Below are 24,896 nucleotides of genomic sequence, written 5' to 3'. Positions count from 1 at the left end.
TTGAGCAATATTGATTGTGAGAAATTCTTTTTAGAGAAAACACAATCAAGACTGATATCCGTTGGGACTGTTCCACGTGAACAAAAAAAAAGATGGAGAGTTCCTTCCTTGAGGTTGAAGAAAGTTATCAGTACTCAACTCATCTCCAGTATTTAATCAAGAGTCAGATAAATTTTTTTTTCTAAACTACATACAAAATTTTGTCACTAGGGGCCACATTTTGCGGGTAAACATATGAGATTTTAACACTTTGAAGAGCTGATAAGGAAGACCCGACGGTGAAGATTTAGAGCAGGAAAATAATCGAAAGAGATGGGATTGAGTAGACAATTGACAATTGTTTTGGGAGAGTTCATCAAGTCCCTCTTTGGTGGTTAGTTGTTGTGGTTGTTGAGTCCAATCAAAACAGACTCAATTCAATGAACTCATCACTGTCTCGGTCAAAAGATAAATATCACCCTTCTGATTTATTATTTGAGGTGAAATTGAATCAGTCCAGCCTGGTGATGTTCTTGGAGCTGACATGTAGTATTATAGAGCACTTTAAAGGGCTCTAGGGGTCTCCAATATATTGTTAAAACTGTTCTCTTGACCCAGATTCAAAGAACTATTTTACTTCCTGTGACCTAGATCCTTGTTCAAACTCAACTTTACTCGAGCGTAAACAAAAGCAGTCTAGCTAGTAGCTAGTAGCCTATCAACTAGACCAGAGGGCCACCCTCTTTTTAAAATTCTAAAAGATGGTATGTATGGTTTATGTTAATTCATCATTATGGCCATGTACTTGAAGTTCAGATCATCGCGAATTTTGAAAAACTATCCCAAGTTGGTGATGAGCTACCTATCGTCCCAGATTAACTCTTCAGAAGCAATCACCGATGTCTGAATTCGTTAAAGTCAAGTCTCGAAAGAAGGTGAACGGAATACAGTGCCCAGAGGTATCAAATGAGTCAAATTTGGCTTTAATGAAGGCTAGTCTTGAGAAAAAGAAGCATACCATTAAATCATCAACACTCTATGAAAATATTTCATCAACATTACAACCGCACAAGCTTTCCAAAATACGATGTGTTGCATTGGGATCACCAAGTCAGGAGGAACCTGCTCTATACCAACTCGCATTATTGTTAATTATAGTTGAAGAAAACTCCATTGAAAGCCAAAATGTTTCGTTATATGACCCAGTATTCACACCATTAGATATTGATTTCTTCAAGTCGTTAAATTTCGAAGTTTCAGAAGACTATCTACCCAAAGATGATGAAGCCACTTTATTCTTTTTGCCCCATGCACCATTAAACCTCACAAATTCGGTCATTTTGTCACAAAATCCTAAACTGTTGTTGTCGAATAACATTCAAACACATACTGAACGTTTAACAAAACTTGAACTTTTCGAAAAATATCCAATCATGTCGAAGCTTGTGAATCTTTTACAACCACAAGGTGATAAAACTGATGGGTTTGAAGCAGTCGTCAAGAAGAAAAGTAGGAAATCCCAAAGAAATAAGTTTGTTGAACCAACAATAGACTATTCAAAGATTGATTCATATTTCGAAAATATTGAAATAATAAGCTTCAAAGATTTCGAAGAAGGTGAATGGTTGAACTCATTCACAGACCTTGCATTCCATAGAATTTCATAGTAGCACTAATATAATGATCTAATCTACGATTAAAAGCTTGTAACTAATAAGATCCTTGTATTTGCAAATGATTATATTGATTCTAATACTAAATTAAACTAAATGGGGGCAAATAACAAAACCAAAACAAAAGGAAAACAGCAATAAGGGATATATGTAAGAGTGAGGGCTCCCCAAATATATATGTTCATAAATAAAAACGAAAAAGTTTCAAAATAAATTAAAAAGTTCAAAAATTAATAATAACTCCTTCAACCAAGATTTGTGAAAACACCAAAAACAAAAATAACAGATTTCTATATCAACACCACACTAATATATTATCTTAGATTCATTTTTGATATTTTTCCCAGTTGTCAAGGACATCTTTAATCTTTTCAGAATGTGTCAATTCATAAACATCTTGGAAGTATTCTTTAGTAACTTGGAATGGTTTAGCAGTCAAGTTTGGAATATATTTACCAATCAATCTATCAGTCTTGACATTTTCTTTCAAAATGTTCTTTTCCAAGAATGCTTTGAATGGTTTAACACCATTTCTCAAATATGATGAATGGAATGGAACTGAGATACCACGTAATGGAATAGTAGCAAAACCTCTTTCTAAATCAATTGGTTGAGCTTTAGCTAATGATTTTTTGGAAACTTCATCAATGATTTCATTCAAATGTTCTTCAACTTTTTCTAATGATAATTGTTCTTGTAATTTGACAATATCAATTTTTTGTAATTTGATAAAGTTCAAAACATTACCCAATGTATCTAATGCACGTAAATCACCAGCTGCAACATATTGTTGATTTTCAACATTGTAGTTAACAATTTCACATAACCAAGTTGTTTGTTTACCAACACGATCAACAACAAATTTCAAAGCATCTTGAGTAAAAGTACCTGAAACTCTACTTGGGTTAACAGCAATCATACCATAGTTGGATCTACCTTGTTCATCTCTTGGAACTGCAACTTGCATGGTCATACCTCTGTAGAAAACAATTTCAACTAATGATTCAATTGACATAACTTCAGCTAATGAAGCTAATGAAGCATATTCACCTAATGAATGACCAGCAAAGATACAATCAGCTGGGATTAAACCTTTAGATTTCAAATCTTCAAATGAGGCTTTTTCCATTAAAGTTAAAGCTGGTTGAGTAAATTGAGTAGCAGAAATTAAACCACCTGGGTTCTTGAAAGTAAATGAAGTTGTCTTTTCATCAATGTCTTTGAAGATTTTTTCAGAAACAATCTTACCATCAACAATAGTTTCAAAAGTCATTTGAGTATAATTCAATTTGATCTTTCTACCTTTTTCACCACCAAAATGAACAGTTAATTCACTTGGATTGTTTTTAACAATATCAATAATGGAGAAACCATAAGTATCCAAGAAATGGCTATCAGCTCTATCCCAAACTTGACGAGCAACTTCAGATTTTTCATACAAGTCCATACCCATACCTTGTTCTTGGGAACCTTGACCAGTGAAAACAAAAGTAGAAACTGGTTGATCAATTTCAGCTTCACCAACTAAAACTGGCAAATCTTCTTCATTTCTGGTTTCAACTTTAATAATCTTACGACCATTAATCATACCAACATGTTCCAAACGAGTAGTTAAAGTATTATTTGGTAAAACCATACCAGCAAATTGAACATTGAAAGCACGAACTCTTGAAGAAACTGAATCAGCAGCCCAACTTTCAACTAAAGCACGAACAGCAGCACTTGAGTACATACCATGAGTAATAGTACCTGGTAAGTTGGCATATTTGGAGAAAACACGAGAAACGTGAATTGGATTGTAATCACCAGAAACAACAGCATATGGTTCATTGGTACCTGGAGCACGACTTTCAAGGGTAGCAATTGGAATGTTGTTTTCAAATTTAACTTTTTGTTCAATAGCTGAACCATTTCTAGTCAAGTAATCAATAACTGGGTTACCATGAGATTGACCAGCTTCATATTCAACAGTACCAACTTGAATGATTTCTTTACTTGGTAATTCCAACAAAACTTTACCATAAGATTGAACAGAGTTGAAAATGGTTTTGTTTTTGTAGGTCACTTCAGTTTCAATTTCAAAAGTTAATGTTTGGTTCAACAAGTTGATTTCACTTTCCAAATTAAACCATTCTTTTGATTTCAAAACAGCAATATCTTTAGCAGATTTGATGTGTAATTGGAAAGGAGCTTCAGTTGTTTTACTAAAAGTGTTTTCAAAATCTTCATAATCACCACGATACAAGAATGATGACAAAACTTCCATAACTGGTTTACCATCTCTATGAATGGTACCAACAACTTCAACAATCTTACCAGAATCTTGATTCAAAACAGATCTAATTTCAGCAGAAGCAGAAACAACATCATCTTTAGCTAATGGAGAAGCACCTGGCAACATTTTATAACCATTTGATAAATGAACCAATCTTAATAAATCACCATCAACAGTTTTTGGGAAGATAGCTTTAATAATAGCTTTCCAACCAACAACAATAGCAAAATCCATTGGAGCCAAAGTTTTTCTACCTGGTCTTGCAACAAAATCTTCACCTTTGTTACCAATAGCATGAGTGAATTCAGCAATAGCTTGACCAGTAATAGTAGTTTCAGAATCAACAATTGGTTTATGAACATCAATATCCAAATCAAATTTTTCAGTAAACCATAATTTCCAGTAAAATTCTTTAATACGGTCATTTCTGTTTTCAGTGATTTCCAAAATTGGTGCAAACCCATCTTGAGGGTTAAATTTGTACAATAATGGTAACGAAACAGCTTCTTTAGTGACATTTCTATGTTCAATCAAAGATAATTGAATAGTGTTTGAATCTAAAGCTTTCAAAGAAACAACTGGTTTAACAGTACCTTGGATTGGTTCAGAAACAGTAATGACAGTTTTTGATGGATCATTTGGATATTCAATCTCCACAACAACACCTTTAGCTGGGGCTAAAACTTTTCTAGCTGGGTTAGCAACAAAGTTTGAACCTTGAACAACACGTCTAGTTGAGATGAAAGCATGTCTCCAAGAACGTTTTGGTCCAGCTAATAATTTAAACCATTTGGATTCATCAGTTGAAGCATTTGCTTGATAAATAATCTTGTTACCAGATTCAACATGATCATATTTAACTTGAGTTGGTTCTTCACCACCAAAGTATTCAACAACTGGAACTTTAGATTCATCAGATCCATAAGCATCCTTCAATAATTTTTGAATATGACCTTCATGAATACCATCCAAAATTTCTTGAACAGGTTCATCAACCTTGTTTGTAAATTGAGCAGCAACTGGACCATGTAAGATACAAGTTCTACCAACATCTTGATCAACAACAGCTTCTAAATCTTCAGATTGCCATAAGGAATCTTTTTTAAAGAAAACTTCAAATCTTGAATCCAAGACTGGAACAAATGGAACAGGTTTTTGAGCTGGGTTTTGACACAATAATAGGAAATAATCAACATCTTGTTCATTAACCAATTGTTTTCTAGCTTCTGGATAAGCATTGAAAACTAATTCAACACCAGTTTCTGGAGTTTCCAAAACATTAAAACTTGACAAGACAGAATTGGTTTGCTTTGTGGCAAAACGTTCTTCAACACGATGCAAGAATTTACCAACAAGGTTACGTAAAGTAACATCAATCCATCTCTTGGAAGTTTGAACATAACATAATTCAACTAATCTTTTAGCAATTTGTTCATAAGTTAAATCTTGTAAGTCGAAAACTTGACCATCAACAGTGGCAAACCAAGGTTTTTGGAAATCAGCATTTAATTTCTTGATAATATAATCCTTCTTCTTATCCAAAGCATCTTGTAATTTATTCTTTGGTAAGTTGAAAATAGTATTATCCATTTCTTGCCATAATAAAACACCTCTAGTGGCCAATTTATGAATTGGTTCACCCATTTCAGATCTGACAGTAATGATACCACCAGTTGGTTTTTTATAAGTTTGTTCCCATTTATCATCAGAAACACCTGTTGCATCAGCAATAGCCTGTTTAGCAGCTGGAGAAGTGAAGGCTTCCTTAGCAACCATAACTCTTGAACCGGTCAAGATACCATCAAATGGCATTGGAGGATAATTGAATCTAGTTGACCATTCACCAGTCAAGTATGGATAAGTGTCATCAGCACTACCAAACCCAGAACCTGCAATTAAAGAAATGTTTGGACATCTTCTAATCTTGGAATACATTTGCAAAATTGGTTGATGGAAATCTTCAAAAGAATGATGACCACCACCTCTACCACCAGTCCATTGTAAAACAATTGGGAAGTTTGGATGAGCTTTAGCAATACCAATAGCTTGAGAAATAGAATCAATTGAACCTGGTTTCAAACCTAGATGGGTTAAACCTAATTCTTCAATATATTCAGTGGCAACTTCTAATGAAGGAACACCAGCGCCAATGGTTAAAGATTGGATTGGGAAACCTTTTTCTCTCAATTGTTTGATTAAAGGAATCCCCCATTGTAACATTCTTGGATTAACATAAATCAAATTAATACCAATACCAGTACCTGGAGCAACTTGATCAACAACTTTTTGCAAGGCATTTTGGAAAGTCTTTGGATCAAAATAACCACCACCTGCAATTTCAATATGATAACCAGCATTTAAAGTTGCAGCAACAAAATCTGGATGAACAGTAGTTGGAGTCATACCTGGAACCAAGATTGGAGCTTTACCCAATAATCTTGAAAATTTAGTATCAACATAAGTTTTACCATTTTCAGTCTTGACTAATTTTGGTTGATATTCAACCAACCAATTTGGTGCATATTTGACATTATCATTGAAATCAAATAATTCTTGTTTAAACCCATATTCATCATCAATGTTATTATCCAAGACACCTGCAATAATGACACGAACACCAGTACCATCTTTATTACGATGAGTTAAAACACCAAGACCTGAAGCACCACCTGGACCGAAATCCAAGATATGAGTAGCTTGAAATTGGGTAGCAGTTTCCCAATTAACTGGTAATGTGGTAATCAATAAAGCCAATCTATTAATAACTGAACCGTTAAATTCACGTAAATCTTTACCATCAAAAGTATCATAAACTGGTAATTTCAAATCAGATTGTTTGAATTCCAAACCTTCTTTAGCTAAATCATCTTTAACTAAATCAGTAGCATCATTTAATAAATGAGAATGGAATGGAGAAGTGATTGGTAAAAATCTATTTGAAAATTTCAATTTTCTTTCAGAAAATGGGATTCTAGCTTGATCTAAACCTGCTGGAGCTTTAGCCTTTCTCAAAGTTAAATTCAACCCATATAAAGATTGTGGAGGACCACTAACAACTAAATTTCTAGCACCATTAACTAAAGAAATAGCAATATGTTTCTCTTTTGGTAAATGATTATTAGTTTGATCAACGAAATTTTGAACTTGTTCTTTTGATAAATCTCTAACAGACAACATTGGATAAGGAGCACCTTCACCATTTTCATCAGAATCTTGTAAAATTGATGGAGATAATGCAGTATTTGGATAAACTTGATAACAACGAACACCAATAAAGAATAAAAAGGTGACAGATTTAGCTAATGAAACAAAGAATGAATCCCATGAATCAGCTTCAGCAATGGCTAAAGCAGTGGTTAAACCTTGAGAATGGCCAGTGGCACCAGATAATAAATCTCTCAATTCACCAGGAGTATAACCTAAAACTCTTGCAGTGACGGCATAATGAGCCAATTGAATAACACAAATTAAAGGACAAGAAACTGGGATTGATAATAAATATTCATTACTTGGTGTTTTTTCAGGATGTTCCAACCAATTAATTAAATCAAAACCTTGGGTATAAACTCTTTCAGTATCATTAGTTGATCTAACTAAAGAGTTTAATTTATCAGCAGCAGCTTTAATAACATCTGCAACTAAACCATTATAAATGTTGTATAAATCTCTCAATTCTTCAAAATAATCATCAGTATTACCTTGACCACCAAAAATTGCCACGATTTTAGCTTCATCATTTAAAACAGATCTAAATAAAGCAGAATCAGTTTTTTTAAAAGGTTTTTTAGCCACGATTCTTGCGTTAAAGTAATCTTTAACCACTAATTTAGCTTTATCTAGAGTGGTTGGATAATCTTCAGTTTTAACTAAATTTGAAGCTAAAGTATGAATATCATGACCATTTAAAAATCTTGTTTCAAATTCACTTAGCACTAATAATAAAACTTGATCAAATTGACCAGATAAATTTGGATCAACTAGATTTGAAATATAACCCAAGAATCTAGCCAATAATTCAGTTGGAGAACTTGGTTCATCTTCATCAGCAAAACCTTCAGTAACTTGAGGTAATTGTTTTTCAAATTGTTCTTTTAATTGAGAAGCTGGGAATAATAAATTAGTTGGAACTAATAAAGTATGTTCAATTGAACCATGGGATAAAGTTAAAGGTCTTAGAGAAGAGTTGTTTGGGTTTGGAGTGAAAGCACCAGTCATTTCTTCCTTTTTGGATGTTAGTAAACGAGCTAGAATGAGATTGTTGGGGGCCAAAAAAAGGAAAATTGGAAAAATTCAACCATTTTTCAATTTTAGATGGCTATTGGGAACTAGGATACTCACTTATTTTGTATGTTAAAAAAAGTATTGTCTATCAAAAACCAGTAAAGTAAAATAAATTCAACAAGTGAATAATTAATTGAATATTATGAAATTTCAAATAAATGAATGAAATCTTTTGTAATTATAGCTCTTGTTGGGATAGCTAATATGAAGAAAAGGAGTAGAAATCAATTCTAAAGCAGTTTCTTGTAGGTATTCTCAGAATCTATATTAATCAATTGTGGTGGAATCAATTATGGTATAGGATATATAATAAAATTGAGTTATTATAATTCTAAGGATGAGATAGCAGGGCGGCTTAGTTAACAAGAGTGTGGTGTGGTGTAGTGTATAAGCAGCGATGGTTTTCCCGTGGATTCTTGAGAGAAAGATGTTTTTACAAGAGGGTTGATTGGGTATATATAAGGCAGAAGAGAACAAGTGCTGTTGATGGAAACGCCAGAGTATGTAAAAAACGAAATATTGTTGGGCGTTGGGATTGGGCTGTTAGGGCGTGGGTCTAACAAGTTGAGATAGAGAAGGGAGAGACTATGGTTACTGGTGGTGATGGTTATAGTAATGGTTATGATAGTAATGGTAATGGTGATGATGATGGTTACTATTACTATAGCTATGATGGTTATAGTTCTGTTGTTGTTTGTTCTAATAAAGTCTTTTCTGGTTCCTGGATATGTCAAAATCACATACGCGAAAACGATGGATGTGCTATGGGCTAGTTACTACTACTAGTATTACAATAGATATCACTCCGACTACTACTATTACTCTTTCAATACCACTATCACACCACTAACACAAACTCTTCCACACAACCGTACTACAATCAATCTGTTCCTTGTTCAACTCAATCAAATCCAATCCAAACTCAATTTCAAAATCCCAAAAACTCAACAGCCAAAAAACAAAAAAACAAAAGACAAAAAAAAGTTGAGCTCGTGGTTACAGGCACTGGCCACATAGTTCCTATTCGCGAATTAATAGCATTATGCTCTTTTTGATGGCAAACCAACGTCAACAAGTGAACAATAGACAACACAACCCATAAATATTCTCAACAATCATTAAATTAACAACAATTCAACTAGACTCATCTCAACTGTTGAAACCATACCAACCCCTACATTACTAATACACAACTCACTCCAACACAATGGCTGGTGGTATACTAAAGAACAAACTAGAACAAGACCAACAAGATAATCTTAAACTAACTGAAGATACAAAAGAATTTAGAAATCAAGTTTTAAAAAACACAAAACTAAATGCCCTTTTGAAAAACAATATAGATCCAACAATATTAAATGATCAAGGTGATATTGATCCTTCCAAAATCTCTCAATTAAGTGATGATGATAAAGAAAAATTAAAATGGAATGCTAAAAATTTACAAGATAATGAAATTATTCAAAAACAAATTATTGAAAATTTAGGTCAAACTATTGATGAACCTAAAACTCCCTTCCAAAAAGCTGCCCAGCCTGAATTGAATGAATATTATCAAGATGATGATGATGTGGAAGATTTAAATAGTTTTTCATTAGGTGAACCTGAAATTAAAGTTGATGAATTGGATCAAAAATTTGATGTTAAAGTACATCCTGAAGAGGAGGAAGAAGAACAAGAGGAGGAAAAACCAAAGAAATCATTTGCTGAATTAAGAAAGCAACATTATCATAATGAAGTCCCACATCATAAAGATGTTGAATTTGAAGAAGAGGATGATGATGATAAAGAAGAGGAAACTCCACAACAAAAGAAAACATTTGAAGAGTTGAGAAAACAACATTATCATCATGAACATGTCCCTGTTTTAGAAAAACCTGATGATGAGTAGAGTTCAAATGTAAAAAAATTATGAAGTTGATATTTATTATGAAGTTTAAAATGATTAAAATGCTGTTTTTATTTAATGTTTAGACGTGAATCAAAGTATGAAAGTGTTTTTTAATCCATTTGTAATTACTACAACTCGTTCTAAATTAAATTCAATTCATTATTCATGCCTATAAATATATATCTCTAATACTCATATAATACTCCAAAAACAACCTGCAAAAAACACATTCCCAAAACATAAACTTTAACCAATAATATATAGAATATCTAACTTTCAAAAGCTCACCTCAATTTCTTTTCAAAAACCAATCAACAATAAACTTTAAAGTAACATCCTCATTATGATATTGTAAATCATTATTAGTTTGTTTTCGAGGAAATTCATTGAAAAACTGTTTGGAAACAACATCATGATGACGATGATGATCTTGATAATTCTCAAATACTTTATCTTTACTAAAGAAATCAGCACCTAACTTGCTTATGAACTTTTTCGATTCATCAATAACAGCAGAATCATCAATCAAAGTTGGCACTTCATACTTGTCCAATTTCTGCTCCAGTATATAATCTTGAAACATCCTTCTCAACTTCTAACACCAACAACAATAACCAAAGCCAATATCAAAGCACTTTGATACTCTAATCAATCAAGACAAGTAACTATCCCTTTATAAACACAAACAATCAAGGTGTCAATTTTTTCATCTCATTCCTCACCTCCAGCACCTCCAAATGACCGACCTCGGTGATGCTCGGGTCAATTCAGTCCTTCGCGAAACCACACAAACACAAAAACACAAATGCACAATCTAAATCCTATAACAAACCAACTTGTCCATCTTCATCTATCCACATCCCCTTGGTTATATGAATGTATTGAAACGGATCATAATCTGCAGAAACACTCATGGCGCGCTCACTGATGCTTTCTCGAAGAAAATCAACAATGCTGATTGTTCCTTCACCTTGATCCTCCTCTTCTTCATCTTCCTTTTCTTTATCTAAAACATCAACAAGACCATGCTTCATAGGTGTAGCATCAACCTTGAGTGGCATTGGTGAGCCCAATCTTGGAACTAATGGCTTATCAACAACATCAAGATCAATCAATGGATAATTTGTAGGTGTGATTGGAACTTCTGTTGGTAATAATTGTGGCTTTTTAGGTGCTTGTAAATATTCCCCATGATGAAGATGGTTATCAATATTGTCAAACGTGGTCTTGGATGTTGGTGTCACAGGTGTTGTTGGTAATGTTGATAAATTTTCAGATGTTTGTAAACTTGGGACATACCCAGTACTTGTTCTTGTGGTGGTGACTCGTGTTGATGGTGATGATGGATTAAAGTCTGAACTGAAAATGGATTCGTTTGAGGAAGCTCCACTGACTGCTGCTGATCTTCTATGTGAGACTCGTCTGGTTGGTGTGTTGGTGTTATTGGATTTGAATGTAAATGTTGATGAGATTGATGAGTTTCTTCTATTATGATTATAATGGGTTGTGGATAATTGATGTAATGATTCTGGTGCAGTAGTACTGCATGTTGTGCTTGTTCTATTGACTGATCTGGTTAATGGGAATTTATAATTATGCAATTGTTCAACAAGTTCTTTAGTTGTCTTGACATTGTTATTTAGTTTCATCTTTGGTTTTTGAATGCAACTTTGGTGTTCCTCCATATAACTGATTTGAGTCTTTGGAGAAACTGAAACGGTTTGATAATTCAAGTAATCTATGGTCATGATGATGAATGTCTATTAATTATTGCTTCAGCAAGAACTATTACTGATGAGCATTTCAGAGAAAATGATGATTTCAAATCCTTTATATATCTTTGAACAATAAAACTGCTATATTTCTTTTTCTTTTTGCATGCTCAATAGTCTATAGAACCAATCTGCAACGTCTTTTTTACTTCTTCAACATGGTAAATCCATATATTGTGCCTTTTAAACTTTTAGATTGTGAACCTTAAATGTTGTACAATATGCAAAGTTGGCAAGCATCGTGCATTTTTATAGATAATGCAAATTTTAATAAATTTTTGAAAGCATGTGTGTGCTCACATACATTAACAGCAATTGGTGTGGTACAATAGGACATGGGTTTGTACTATAGATTAGTTAGAGCAGCTACCATAAAGTTCAGAACTAGTTTAGTACCAATTCCAAAGTTTCCAGAATATTAGTCTTCACCTCATATTAGAAAAAATTCATCATGTAATTCATTTCATTCTACCAAATTAATATTATTTCTACCCCATTCATCAACTCCAGGAAAAAGAGTGCACTAGACAGCGTAAACTAGCTACAACTACGCTGTATAATATTTTGATATCTCCACTTTCATTGCGCTTAGCTAACACACACACTAGTACACTAATTCATAACTTCTTCCCTTGTTCACTATTTAAGCAAAATGTCTTAATTTCGCCTATTGATTTAGTTTTGATATGGGCAGCATGAGCAAACTTTAAATCAAAACCCTTCAAAGAGTTGATCGTGTTGAAAATTTAATCAAACAAGGTTAAAGTTTAAAAAAAGTAGATGGGAAAGCCTTTCAAGAGAAGGTAAATTAGACGCGTCTATGGATTTTTTTGTGGGTAAAATCAATGGGTTTAAGCGTGTTTTATGAAATGGTCTAGATAAAGCAGTACGGCTTGTACTGTGGTGGTACCTTTTTCACTTGACCAATACTCCTGATGAAACTCATTTGTTTTCTGATCCTCGTGGTGTTTCATCTTTTCACTGATTAATCACAATCATAGCAATGGGTTGAAATTTAAACAGCTTAGTGTATTGATATTCTAGTATCAGAGCCAGGAACCCAACGTTTCTTGAGTACCAAGTGACCTCAATAAGTTAATCTCAATTTCCGTTTTCTCACTACTTAATTCACTATAATGCATTACTCCAATTTATCAACACCCCTCATTGGAAAACTTGATGGTGGTACACAGAGCTATAATTTGGTTGTGAAGATCATTCTAGTCTTTACGAATGTGCGTAAATGTTCGTTCACTAAAGTTATTTTACCGGCATATCCTATGAAACTTCAACTCATATACTCTCTAGTTATTGCTAAAGCTTTTGGAGTAGCTCCTATATGCTAATCAATTGGCACGTTTGATATCATGAATCTAGTTGCTCTATCATTTTAATTGAGACCGTTTGACAAGATAACTTTATTCGAAATATAGTTAGTCTTCACCTGTTTTAACGGTCGGTTCTATTATTTTCTAAGAAAAAAAGAAAGAGATCAATTCATCAGGAGTATTTGCTACCTTATAGACTAATATAACTAGCCAATTATCATAGTTGCTTGTATCCAAAGCATTGAGGTGTGTATTGGACATTGGATAGATTCATACCTGTCAACCCCAAAATATCAAGAGTCTAGCTTAGTCAATTAGAAATTAGCAACGCACGGGTGCGGGTTTGACTCTTCAATCATATCCATAATGAGTCTTTGCCTTATGTGATCTGAATCTAGTGTTCAATCCATTCTTTCTTTTAACGTTTTGTGGTCTATTCTGAAAAACTAACCAAGTACTCTCCAGCTCAGCTACTTACTAGGTGAAAGCAACATTTAAACAACCGTCCATGGTTACATAATGTGCTCAAATTTCAATGGATAGTATATTGATGTAGTGAACATTGACGCTTATCACTATAAAGTGTAAATGAATGTAAACGTCGCTTGTACCTTTCATGAATTAGATAACGGTTTTAAACGGCAGCCTGTCAATAACTAGAGTTGACTGGATTCCAGATGTTTCAGCCTTCATTTAGTGCCATCATAATGAATCATACATAAGCTGACTTTCGTTAAAACTCTAAATTTGATTTGCATTATCTTGGTACAATTATTAACTGATATTCGTGTGCACTAGAGCTGGGTTGAAATCAAGTTCATTTCATGTGGACTTCATTGATCTGTTGTGGTTTGTTGGTGAGTCCGTTGAATTGATCTGTAGTTAATACTTCCAGTCATAACTAGTGTATCTAGGTTTGAAAATAGCTGCTCAACGGTTAATTATTTGTGCCAGTACAAAAGTCACAAGATCAATATTGTATCAGAATAGGCTGTCATACCCGTCTATAGAACTAATTCACTGCTCAACTGTGTAATTTGACACCTCTAATTGACCCACTTGCACTCATCTAAAGCCAAAATATGCAAAATGGACTCCTATAATCTATTCACAATCTAAAAAATCCCGTTTACATGCGTCTTGTACTCGAAAATTGTGTTCTGGAACTAAGTTTAAAGTTTTTCCACCTTAGATTTCATCTAGTCAACCAAAAGGCACCAGTGCAAGAAATTCGCGACAGCCAATTTTTCACTGGTTCACAATTTGACGAGATGCGTACACTTTAAAGATTAGCTTGTTCGAAGATTTAGAATCTAGATGAGGAGAAATTAAAAGTGATGAGATCATGATCTAGGGGTATCACCCCGTTGCCTGAGACAGCTTGATGAGTGGCATTATATTAATATCAAGCTGGGGCTCAATTTTACGTCGATATATACGTTGGTTAGAAATTTGGCGTATTCATATTGTCGCTAGACGGCTAAACGTTCCATGAAACAGCTTTGGTAACTGAACCTCATTAGCTAGTGTACCATGGTCCATGTTGTATGATACAAGGTCTGGATAAATTCTACTAATTCCAATGGGTTTTTCAAGTGGGACCAAGAGAAAGACATTATCAATTAAATTTTGAGGAAAAAACCTACAGATGAATGGATTTTTGAGGCTTCCCTCCTACGTGCAGGGGCTCTGGAGTCTGGAGGCTAAGTATCTGGTGTCCAGGGGCGGCGAAGAGCCCGCAAGTAGAGATCAATGTACTGTTTAAACCTCTATCGTTGAAACCTATGATTCCTCATTATACAGCTGAACCAAAGCCACGAAGAATATATGTACACCAAAATGGAAGATTTGGTCTTTATCTAAAACATTGGGTTCAACCTTATTGTCTTTCATCTACTGGCTCCGAAAACGGTTGGAAAAAGTGGTACTAATATAAGTAATGTGTCAAACTTTGTTTGATGCGGTTCAAGAGTCCTCGAGACGGACATTGTTTTGAACAGTTGATCGATAAATTATATCAGCTTGTAACACTGGAACCGTCGCGTTTAAAGCTCCTATGGATGAGTGTGTTTGTCTTTACTCTGGCTTTCAATCTATGTATTTTATGCCTAATTTAAAAACAACTACAAGAAGATTAATACCATCATTGACCATCGAAATAATATTATTAAGAGTTTTTAACATATTAATTATAATGGCGCTTAATGATCTAGCATCTTAACATTGTATCAAATATTTAGTCCTTCATATTGTTGGCGGTGAACTGCCACACATTCATAGTACTTGTTAAATATAACGAGGTACAGCAGAAATATCATCAATATTAATATGCACTGTATTTTATGCAGATGCAATTTTTTCTCTGTAGTATTCATTATACACTCGGAGAGTACTATTATCGACGTGCAATGTCGTCAAGCCTCAATAACTAACTACTGACCAGTGACCAGTACTGAACAATTTCGATACTTAATAAATTTATATTATATGTAATGCACATCCCAATGTCTAAATCCTAAAAATACAAATAACAAAAAACTCTTCTATAATAATTTTTTTGTAAACCCTTTCAAGTACAATAAGATTTGTACCATCCCTCAATTCATTTGAAACACCAAACTAAAACTTGATTATGAATATAAACTAAAGAAATAAGAAAGCAGTAGTCTTTTTCCTTCTTTCAAAAATATCTTTTGAATCCCATCTTTATATCTGAAACCAAATTAAACTTAAAAAAAAATCTACCAACAAATTTCCCATGTTCTGAATCAATTATAAACTTTTGAATAACCAATAAAATCAATGCAAAACCCAAGAAACTTCAACTCAAACAAAAAATGAACAACATAAGAAAAAAAATTATTATAACCAACTATATGTTTACCAGAAAAAAAATCAAAAAAGAATGCATTTTCATCACTTTGAAAAAGACCCTCCTTTAAAATTGATATCCATATGATAACTGATATGATTGAGACATTTGATTGTGCATAATATCAAACTGTAATGTAATAAAACCAAAAATAAAATACAAAAAATAACTGAAATCAAACTAACTAGCAATATGCTTTCCCAAATATTGGGAAAACACAGAAATCACCACCAACTATTTGAAGATGATGATGATGGGTTACCGTAACCTGATTGGTATGATGAGAAAGCAGCACCACCACCAGTACGAGAACTTTGGTTACCATAACCACTACTGAATGAGTTGCCATAACCACCAGAGCCACCGAATGATGAATTACCACCAAATGATGAGCTGTTGTTGTAACCTGGTTGACGACGGAAATCTCTAGTGTTGTTGGAACGACCACCACGACCTCTTCCTCTACCACCTGAAGAAACTTCTCTAGCAATAGTGTTCAAGAAAGCTGGAACTTCTTGGTTAGCTTCAGTTAAAACTTCAACCAATTCCTTAACAACATTCTTGTTACCTCTGTTGAAGAACGCAGTAGCAACACCGACATTACCAGCACGACCGGTACGACCAATACGATGGACATAATCATCAATATCAGTTGGTAAATCATAATTGACGACATGAGTAACATTTGGAATATCCAAACCTCTGGCAGCAACAGCAGTAGCAACTAAAATTGGAGCCTTACCAGATCTGAAGTATTCTAAAGCACGTTCACGTTCTTGTTGAGAACGATCACCATGAATAGAAGTAGCTGGGAAGTTTTGAGTAATTAAGAAATCAGATAAAGCATCAGCCATTCTTTTGGTTTCAACGAAAATCAAAGTTAAACCATTTTCATCAGCTTCCAAGATATCTAATAAAACTGATCTTTTCTCGTCATCATCAACATAGATAACCTTTTGTGTGATATTTTCTGAAGTGGAACCAACTTTACCAACAGATAAAAAGATATAATCTTTCAAGAAATCACGAGCCAACATTTGAATATCAGCTGGGAAAGTAGCTGAAAACATAAGAGTTTGACGGTTTTCAACTGGTGGCATGTCACATTCTTGAACAATGTGTCTGATTTGAGGTTCGAAACCCATATCCAACATTCTATCAGCTTCATCTAAAACCAAGTACTTAATGTTGGCTAATGAAATACGACCACGTTCTAATAAATCGTTCAAACGACCTGGAGTAGCAACTAATAAATCACAGCCACGTTCAATGTCTTGTAATTGAGTTCTAATATCAGCACCACCATAGACAACACAAGGACGGACCCATGATCTATATGTGAATTTTTTGGCTTCATCATAAATTTGTGAGACCAATTCTCTGGTTGGAGCTAAAACTAAAGCAGTTGGGTAAGCTTTACGTCTTGAGAATTGTGTAGTTGGTTCTGGGACTGGTGATGGACCATTGTGGAAAGATTGAGATAAAATTGGGAATAAGAAACCACCAGTTTTACCAGAACCAGTTTGGGCACAAGCCATTAAATCACGACCAGCAGCAACAATTGGAACAGAATATTTTTGAACTGGAGTTGGTCTGTTGAAACGAGCTAATTTAATGTTTTCTAACAACAAATCTTCTAAAGGTGGAGCAGTAAATGTATCAATTGGTTCTGGAACACCTTCACCTGAAGCTTCAACAGGGATATCATCATAATTATCGAAATTAATACCTGAAGATTGGAACTTTGGATCATCAACTTCACCAAATAATTCTTTTTGCATAGCTTCACTTGGTTCACCTGGGATATGTTTACCATCAACAAATTTACCACGATCATTTCTTTGGAAACGACCACCGCCATTACGATTGTTGAAACCGCCACGGCCACCACTTCTACGGTTGTTGTAACCGCCAAAGCCGCTGTTGTTGTTGCTGTAATACCCACTTCTGTTGTTATTATAACCACCACCGTAGTTGTTATTGTAGCCACCATTAGAGTAACCGCTGTTGGATTGACCTTCTTGTGGTCCACGAGATCTTGCATGAGGTGGAACGTAACCTCTTCTTTGAGGAGGAGGAGCATCACCACCGTTGGCGCTTCCACCGTTGATGTTTAAGTTTTGGAAATCGTTTGCAATATTTGACATATTCAATGATGTTTTTTCTATGTTTTATTAAAATAGATCAAATGTCTACTTTCACGTTGCTCTTATATAGGACCGTTCCTCAAGAGATGCTATCAATTTTTTTCTTTTTCACAACAAAAAAAATTTTTTTGATGTTTCGCCACTCAACGTAATTTCTTTGTGGAAGAAAGAAAGAACGCGTTCCTGAAAGGGAAATACGGGAATTTTATAAGCATGTGATGTAAGCCCTCGGGATTCATTTATGGTAGAGGCAAAACTTGTCGCGACTAGACTAAATCGCGAACTACTGTTTTAATTAAGCTAGACCTTGAGAACAATACTTTGACACACCATATTGGCTTACAATGTATCGATTCAGCTATAGCTGTTCCTCTCAGGTATTGGTGTGTGCGGATTGGGAAAAGCGTTTGGACAATTTTGTAAAGCTCTGTCACGTCAATGACATTACTTTTCATACTATTGATCGCTGAAGGTTTGTGACAAGTTCACAGTTGATGATGAAAGTCAACTAAATCATCTCACGAGAAGATTTTCAAAACCGTTACTTTGGTTTGTTCAGACTATCTATGTGCTGCTTATTGTGGCCCTTTCATGACTGTTTGTTTGATATCTCCACCATTACACAAACTCGAATGTCCAAATTCCAAAATGTTCGATTAGACTTGAGAATTTTCTGCTAAATTGTCTCTAGATCTATTGTGCTTCTGGTTCACCATCAACAGAAAAACCCTCATTTTCTATAAAAGAGAGCCCAACCATCTCTTTCCTCATGATTTTTCTTCTTCATCTATACAAGACTTTATTGAAAGTTATCTCATAATTAGATACTATCAAATCTCTTTACCAATTAGACTATGAGTCCCTCAAATATTCATGATCAAGGAAGTGATACTTCCTCAACCTCAAGGGAGGATAAAAGCTTTAAAACTGGACCAAAAGTCACCACTGTTCCAACCATTGAAAAGGGTGAAATTGAAAATGGTGAAAAGCCTTCAAAGTGGTCATCATTCAAAGAATCTTTTCAAAGAAAGGTTGAAGAACCTGAAGACCAAAATGATTTGGAAGCTCAATCCGGTGAACCAGTCAAAAAGAAATCAGGTCTTTCATCTCGTCATGTAGCTCTTATTGCCATCTCTGGTGGGCTTGGAACTGGGTTACTAGTTGGTTCTGGGTCCGTTTTAAGCTTGGGTGGTCCTGCTGGTTTATTGATAGCTTATGCTATTGTTGGTGCTATGTTGTTTGCTACTATGTCTGCTGCTGGTGAATTGGCTGTTGCTTATTCTTCTTTATCAGGTGGATTCAATGCTTATGCTGCGAAATTGGTGGATCCATCTTTGGGTTTTGCAGTAGCTTGGAGTTATGCAGTTAATTGGTTCACCGTTTTACCTTTAGAAATGGTTACTGCTAGTATGACTATAAGATTTTGGAATTCTGATACCAACCCAGATATTTTTGTTGCAGTGTTTCTTGGGTTTGTCCTTTTGATTAATTTTTTTGGTGCCAAAGGTTATGCAGAAGCTGAGTTTTGGTTCAATCTTGCAAAAGTTCTCATGATTTTAGGTTTTATCGTTTTAGGATTAATCATTGACACTGGTAGAGCTGGGGATATTGGATATGTTGGAGCTAAATATTTTATCAATCCAGGACCATTTGCTAATGGTTTCAAAGGTGTTTGTGCGTGTTTTATCGCCTCAGCTTTTTCACTTGGTGGAACTGAGTTTGCTGTTCTTTCAGCTAGCTCTTTTGCAAATCCAAGAAAAGCTATCCCAACTGCTACAAAACAAGTTTTCTATAGACTTTTGTTTTTCTACTTTCTATCCATTTTCGTTGTTGGATTGTTGGTTCCTTTTGATTCTGATAGATTAATGGGATCAGGTCATAATAATGGAGCTCCAGTTTCTCCTTATGTTATTGCCATTGAATCTGCTGGTATCAAAGTTGTCCCGCATATTATTAATGCTGTTATATTGATTGCAGTTTTATCTGTTGGTAATTCAGCATTCTATTCTTCATCTCGTACCTTTTACTCATTGGCACAACAAGGATTTGCTCCAAAATGGTTTGATTATGTTGACAGAAATGATAGACCATTGAGAGCTATGTTGGTTTCGGGTATCTTTGGGTTGTTTAGTTTCATAGCAGCTTATGAGAACCAAGAGTTGATTTTCACTTGGTTATTGTCACTTTCGGGACTATCCACAATCTTTACATGGTGTACTATCTGTTTGAGTCATGTTAGATTTAGAGCTGCATTAAAGTATCAAGGCTTTAGTATCAAAGAGTTGGGATATGTTTCAATAGCTGGTGTTTACGGTTCCTATTTTGCTATTTTCTTGGATATCTTTATTCTTGTGGTACATTTTTGGGTATCTTTGTTTCCTTTCCATAACGATGGTAAACCAAGTGCTGTTTCATTTTTCCAAAATTATTCTGGTATCTTTACCTTTTTGTCTTTTTACTTTGGTCATAAAATTTACACTCGTAATTGGAGCTTTTTCATTAAAGCTGAAGAAGTTGACTTGGTTACAGATCGTAAAATCTTTGACCCTGAAGTTTTGAAACAGGAGAATGAAGAATCAAAGGAGAAACTAAGGAAAGGCCCAATTTTCAACAGGGTGCTTGACTTTTGGTGTTGATCTACATTAGTTTTTACGCATTTTTGATGACTTTGCATTATTTCATGGCATTAATTTTTACATATTTTATAGACTGAAATTAAAATACTTTGTATTGATCTTTGTAGAACTCATTTTAAATGAGAGTTTGCTCTATCTTTCCTCTTGAATGAATCGAGCGTAAGACCACCAATGTCTAAACCTTTAAGTCTTGGGCTTAAAGTTGGAGTTGTAGCATGAGATTTTGCTATAGGTGGTGTATCAATCCCTTGGCCAGGCGGTGGAACAAAATATGTTGATAAATCATTATCGTCAATATCATCAGCTGATTCATTATCTGGTTCAATAGGTTCTTCACTTTGGGCATCTTCATCTTCAGAAGAGTCTGATTCAACCAAGTTGAATTTTGGTTTGGATAATTGATTCATTTCATAGTTTTTTTTATTCTTTTGAGATAGAAGATGAACAAATGATTTTTGTTGTTCTCTAACATTCCAATTTAATGTACGGCTGACACTATCAAAATATTCAGTTGGTGAAGACATCACAGTAGGCATTGCAAATGGACTTGCCGATATTGTCAAATAATCACCCTTTTGTAATTCAACCCTTGATCTACCATCAAATGCAGCCCATGCTGTTGACCGGCTTCTTTTTGGCACTCTAACTTTCAAAACCATACTATCTGGTAATAAAATAGGTCTGAATGATAATGTATGTGGGCAAATTGGAGTTACTGATATCGCAGAAACATTTGGATGAACTAGTGAACCACCAGCTGATAATGAATATGCAGTTGATCCAGTTGGTGTAGCTATTATTAATCCATCCGCTTGTGCCACTGTGAGTAAATTACCATCACCATATAATTCCAACATTGAAACAAAAGGAGAAGGACCACGATCAACGGTGACCTCGTTCAATGCTTGTTGTTCACACACCAGTGAGCCATCAGACTTGTGAACACGACATGACAATCTCATTCTCAAATTGGTTCTTATACCTTTCTCCAACACAATTCTCAGTGACTCTCTGAAATCTTCAAACTGGAAAGTTGTAAGAAATCCTAAAGATCCTAAACTAAAAGACATCACAGGTGGTACACTTCTTTGAAATAGTGAAGAAGTAAATAAAACTGTACCATCACCACCCAAAGTAATCACCAAATCTATTGAAGCATAATTATCTCTAATAAATGACTTATCCCAATATTTCAAATCATCTTTTGCTCTAGGTATCTCCTTTATTAATGAATGAGGGTTGAACCTTTTAGATTTTTCTAAATGATAATCAACATAAACCACCAATTCTTTGAAATTCAGCAACAACCATTCAGTCATTTCTCTAGTCAAATATACTAATGAATTATCTCTAGCCTTTGTCACTATCAGCACACTTTTAGCATCAAGCTTAACGGTAGTCTTTGATAAATTCTTGGTCAATAATCGCACACCATGTGCAGTTTGGGTCAATTGTTGATGAGACTTGTTCTTTTTCAAATTATCTGAACTATTTGATAGTTTCTTCAACATCCTCATTGCCTCATCACCATCTGTAGAGGTGAGACTGCTCTTTTGAATGTCCACTTTACTAGCGGATTTAGAAAGTGACATATTGTTGTTATAAGCTTAGGCAACCAAAACGGGTTTATCTTTTCCAAAAACCCTTTTTTCTCTCTCCTCTCTTGACGAAGCTAAAGGTATTCAATTCTTTACACAGCAATTGATATGATGACCACGGCTCTATTCAGTAGAGATGGGAGCTAAGTGCCTTCTTTTCCAAGTTGATCTAAAGTGGATGTAAAAAGGTGTTAAGAAAAGAAAAAGTTGTTGATGTTTTGTAATCAGTAATTTTTTTTATCGGTTGAGGCTTTAGCGGAGAGACGTCACGTGATGCTAAATGAGCATAAACTACTACTAAAGAGTTTTTAAAACAAAAATTAAATCATCAATTGAATTGTATATAAGAGATCATCTTTCTCTTCTAGTTTTTGGTGACCTCTTTCACACGACATTTCCAACCACCAGTGGTCTTATCCAATAAAGGTAAAGAAGCACCTAAACACCAACCTAATTCATTATTGGCAATTTTCTTTGCAGTTCTTAATTCACGATGTAATGGGATTTCATAACCAGTATGTAACAAGGCGACTTGGAATGAAAGATCCAAACACCATTGTGGTTCATCTTTCAATTCTTTTAATGAACCATCAATTGCGCTAAAAGCTGAAGTCCATAAAGTTTCACCATTACAAACAGTTTTAGCTAATTCTGATAATTCTTCCAAAGTGAATGATGATGGCATACCCAATGGATTGGTACGATCATAAAAGTATGAAAAAATGTACAAGTCACTGGTTTTTTGGAATGTACGAACTAATGAAGGTTGATGAACACCATTGAATGAACATGGACTTTGTTTACAATCAGCATCTTTGTTCAAAATAGATTCAGCAAGGAATCTACATTGAGCGCCAGCTGGAGTATCTGAACCTTTCAAGTCAACAGTGTACTTATCACCGTTATCCAAAGTGACTTTAACATCTTTAACTGATAAACCTGGTGGGATACATGGAGATTGTAAAGTTTTCTTTTCAGAGTCACCTTTAGTTAATTTACCATCTTTAATAGCAGCTTCAACAATTAAAGTGTTGATTTTTTCTCTACCTTTCATTAAACCATAACCTAAATGGGAGAATTGATACAAGGTGAATTGTCTGTTACCAAAATTGATTTCATATTTATGTTCACCATCAATCATTTTTTCACCATTTTTAAAATCAGGTTCAAAAACAATTTGAGTAGAACCACCACCAAGATCAAAAACTGCAGCAGTTGGAGTTTTTTCACTTGAACCAATGTTACCTAATAAATAATTAGCAGTGATCCAAGCATAAACACCTTCATCATCACCACTCATGATTGAAACACCATCACCATCAACAACAGCAAATGGATAATCATTTTCTAAATGGGCACGAACAGCTTTCAAAATGTTATTTGATTTTTCTTCACCTAGTAAACGTAAACCCGCAGTGGCCTTAACGGCAACTGGTGTACAACCTCTTTTAGCTTCAGGAACAGTATCTAATGCAATTTTTAATAATGGATCTAATGATTTAGCAGCACCCGAAGTATCAGTATCAAATGAAGATAAACCAGGTTTCAACATTTCAAAAGTTTCTTTATTCAATTTTGGAGGAGAATAACAAATATCAAATTCATAGATATGGACTCTTGAACCAGTTGAACCTGCATCAATCATAACAACAAATTCTGGATCTTTTTTACAATTTGCAACATTTTGTTGTTTTGGCTTGGATGAAACTTCGTTAGAAATGTTTGAATCATCATCATCGGCAAGTGCAACTTTTTCTTTATCTGGGACACCTTCATAAGCTTTATTTGAATCTTTAATAGCATCAAATTCACCTTTGATTGGAGCTTTTTCGTTAATTTTAGGTTTTGGAGCTTCTTTAGGAGTACTTTGATCAGCAGCTTTTTCCTTAGAGCCTTTAACATCTTTAGCATTATCATCAGCAAATTGAGGAGAAGTACCAGGATCAGCTTTTGGAGCTTGTTCTTTTGGTTTTTTTGGAGCATCTATTGAATCATCAGCATATTGTGGTGAGTTTCCAATGGCACCATCACCTTTTGGAGATGGTGGGTAAACAGGTTTATCATCATCTGATCCTGCAACGGCTGCAGCACCATTACCAGCATTATTATTGTTTGAAGTGAAATCTAAACCACCTAATTTGGCCTTTGATAAACCTTCGCCAACATTTGAAGGTGAAGATACTAAAAATATAACAATACCAAAGATAACCAGGGCACCGATTATGAAGCGAGAGTTACGCACAGCGTTAGTGATCCTTAAACCTCCCGACATGGTATTCTTTATCTGGAAAATGAATGGAGGAATGAAAGGGAATCAGCTGTTTTCAAAAGCAAAATGGTTCAAATGAAAAGAGAATTTCGGTGTTGATGAATTTCAATTGTCAACGCGAACTTTTTTTTTTTTTGAGAAAATCTGTGTTGCGCGTTTTCAAAACTTTTTGTTT

The 24,896-nt window shown here is 34.5% G+C and overlaps 8 protein-coding genes across 8 annotated transcripts; 3 read left to right on the top strand and 5 right to left on the bottom strand.

Moving 5' to 3' along the window:
• Window positions 1-965: 965 nt before the first annotated feature.
• BER1 (Ber1p) lies at window positions 966-1,646 on the top strand (the record flags this gene model as incomplete). Its single annotated transcript, XM_019181209.1, has 1 exon — window positions 966-1,646. The coding sequence occupies one exon, from the start codon at window positions 966-968 to the stop codon at window positions 1,644-1,646; it is 681 nt and encodes a 226-aa protein (XP_019041845.1).
• A 331-nt stretch (window positions 1,647-1,977) lies between these two features.
• On the bottom strand, window positions 1,978-8,142 carry FAS1 (tetrafunctional fatty acid synthase subunit FAS1; the record flags this gene model as incomplete). The annotated part of the gene is made up of 1 exon (XM_019181166.1): window positions 1,978-8,142. One exon carries the CDS (start codon window positions 8,140-8,142, stop codon window positions 1,978-1,980), a length of 6,165 nt encoding a protein of 2,054 aa, XP_019041844.1.
• A 1,273-nt stretch (window positions 8,143-9,415) lies between these two features.
• GLC8 (PP1-complex regulatory subunit GLC8) lies at window positions 9,416-10,099 on the top strand (the record flags this gene model as incomplete). Its single annotated transcript, XM_019184452.1, has 1 exon — window positions 9,416-10,099. The coding sequence occupies one exon, from the start codon at window positions 9,416-9,418 to the stop codon at window positions 10,097-10,099; it is 684 nt and encodes a 227-aa protein (XP_019041843.1).
• A 289-nt stretch (window positions 10,100-10,388) lies between these two features.
• WICANDRAFT_60691 (uncharacterized protein) lies at window positions 10,389-11,847 on the bottom strand (the record flags this gene model as incomplete). The annotated part of the gene is made up of 2 exons (XM_019183035.1): window positions 10,389-10,655; window positions 10,936-11,847. 2 exons carry the CDS (start codon window positions 11,845-11,847, stop codon window positions 10,389-10,391), a joined length of 1,179 nt encoding a protein of 392 aa, XP_019041842.1.
• A 4,448-nt stretch (window positions 11,848-16,295) lies between these two features.
• Window positions 16,296-18,218, bottom strand: WICANDRAFT_82620 (DEAD/DEAH box helicase; the record flags this gene model as incomplete). The annotated part of the gene is made up of 1 exon (XM_019185410.1): window positions 16,296-18,218. The coding sequence occupies one exon, from the start codon at window positions 18,216-18,218 to the stop codon at window positions 16,296-16,298; it is 1,923 nt and encodes a 640-aa protein (XP_019041841.1).
• Window positions 18,219-19,072: 854 nt separating this feature from the next.
• On the top strand, window positions 19,073-20,854 carry WICANDRAFT_99043 (uncharacterized protein; the record flags this gene model as incomplete). Its single annotated transcript, XM_019186677.1, has 2 exons — window positions 19,073-19,199; window positions 19,302-20,854. The coding sequence occupies 2 exons, from the start codon at window positions 19,073-19,075 to the stop codon at window positions 20,852-20,854; spliced, it is 1,680 nt and encodes a 559-aa protein (XP_019041840.1).
• A 67-nt stretch (window positions 20,855-20,921) lies between these two features.
• On the bottom strand, window positions 20,922-22,183 carry WICANDRAFT_88366 (uncharacterized protein). Its single transcript, XM_019186148.1, has one exon. It carries the CDS (start codon window positions 22,171-22,173, stop codon window positions 20,965-20,967), a length of 1,209 nt encoding a protein of 402 aa, XP_019041839.1. The 5' UTR covers window positions 22,174-22,183; the 3' UTR covers window positions 20,922-20,964.
• Window positions 22,184-22,650: 467 nt separating this feature from the next.
• Window positions 22,651-24,812, bottom strand: GDA1 (guanosine diphosphatase). Its single transcript, XM_019186147.1, has one exon. It carries the CDS (start codon window positions 24,722-24,724, stop codon window positions 22,817-22,819), a length of 1,908 nt encoding a protein of 635 aa, XP_019041838.1. The 5' UTR covers window positions 24,725-24,812; the 3' UTR covers window positions 22,651-22,816.
• Between the last annotated feature and the right edge of the window lie 84 nt (window positions 24,813-24,896).

Source organism: Wickerhamomyces anomalus, assembly GCF_001661255.1.
Source record: "Wickerhamomyces anomalus NRRL Y-366-8 unplaced genomic scaffold WICANscaffold_1, whole genome shotgun sequence".
NCBI classification, from domain to species: domain Eukaryota; kingdom Fungi; phylum Ascomycota; class Saccharomycetes; order Phaffomycetales; family Wickerhamomycetaceae; genus Hansenula; species Hansenula anomala.
Note: the sequence above shows the minus strand (reverse complement) of the source record. Positions and strands in the feature narration are given on the sequence as shown.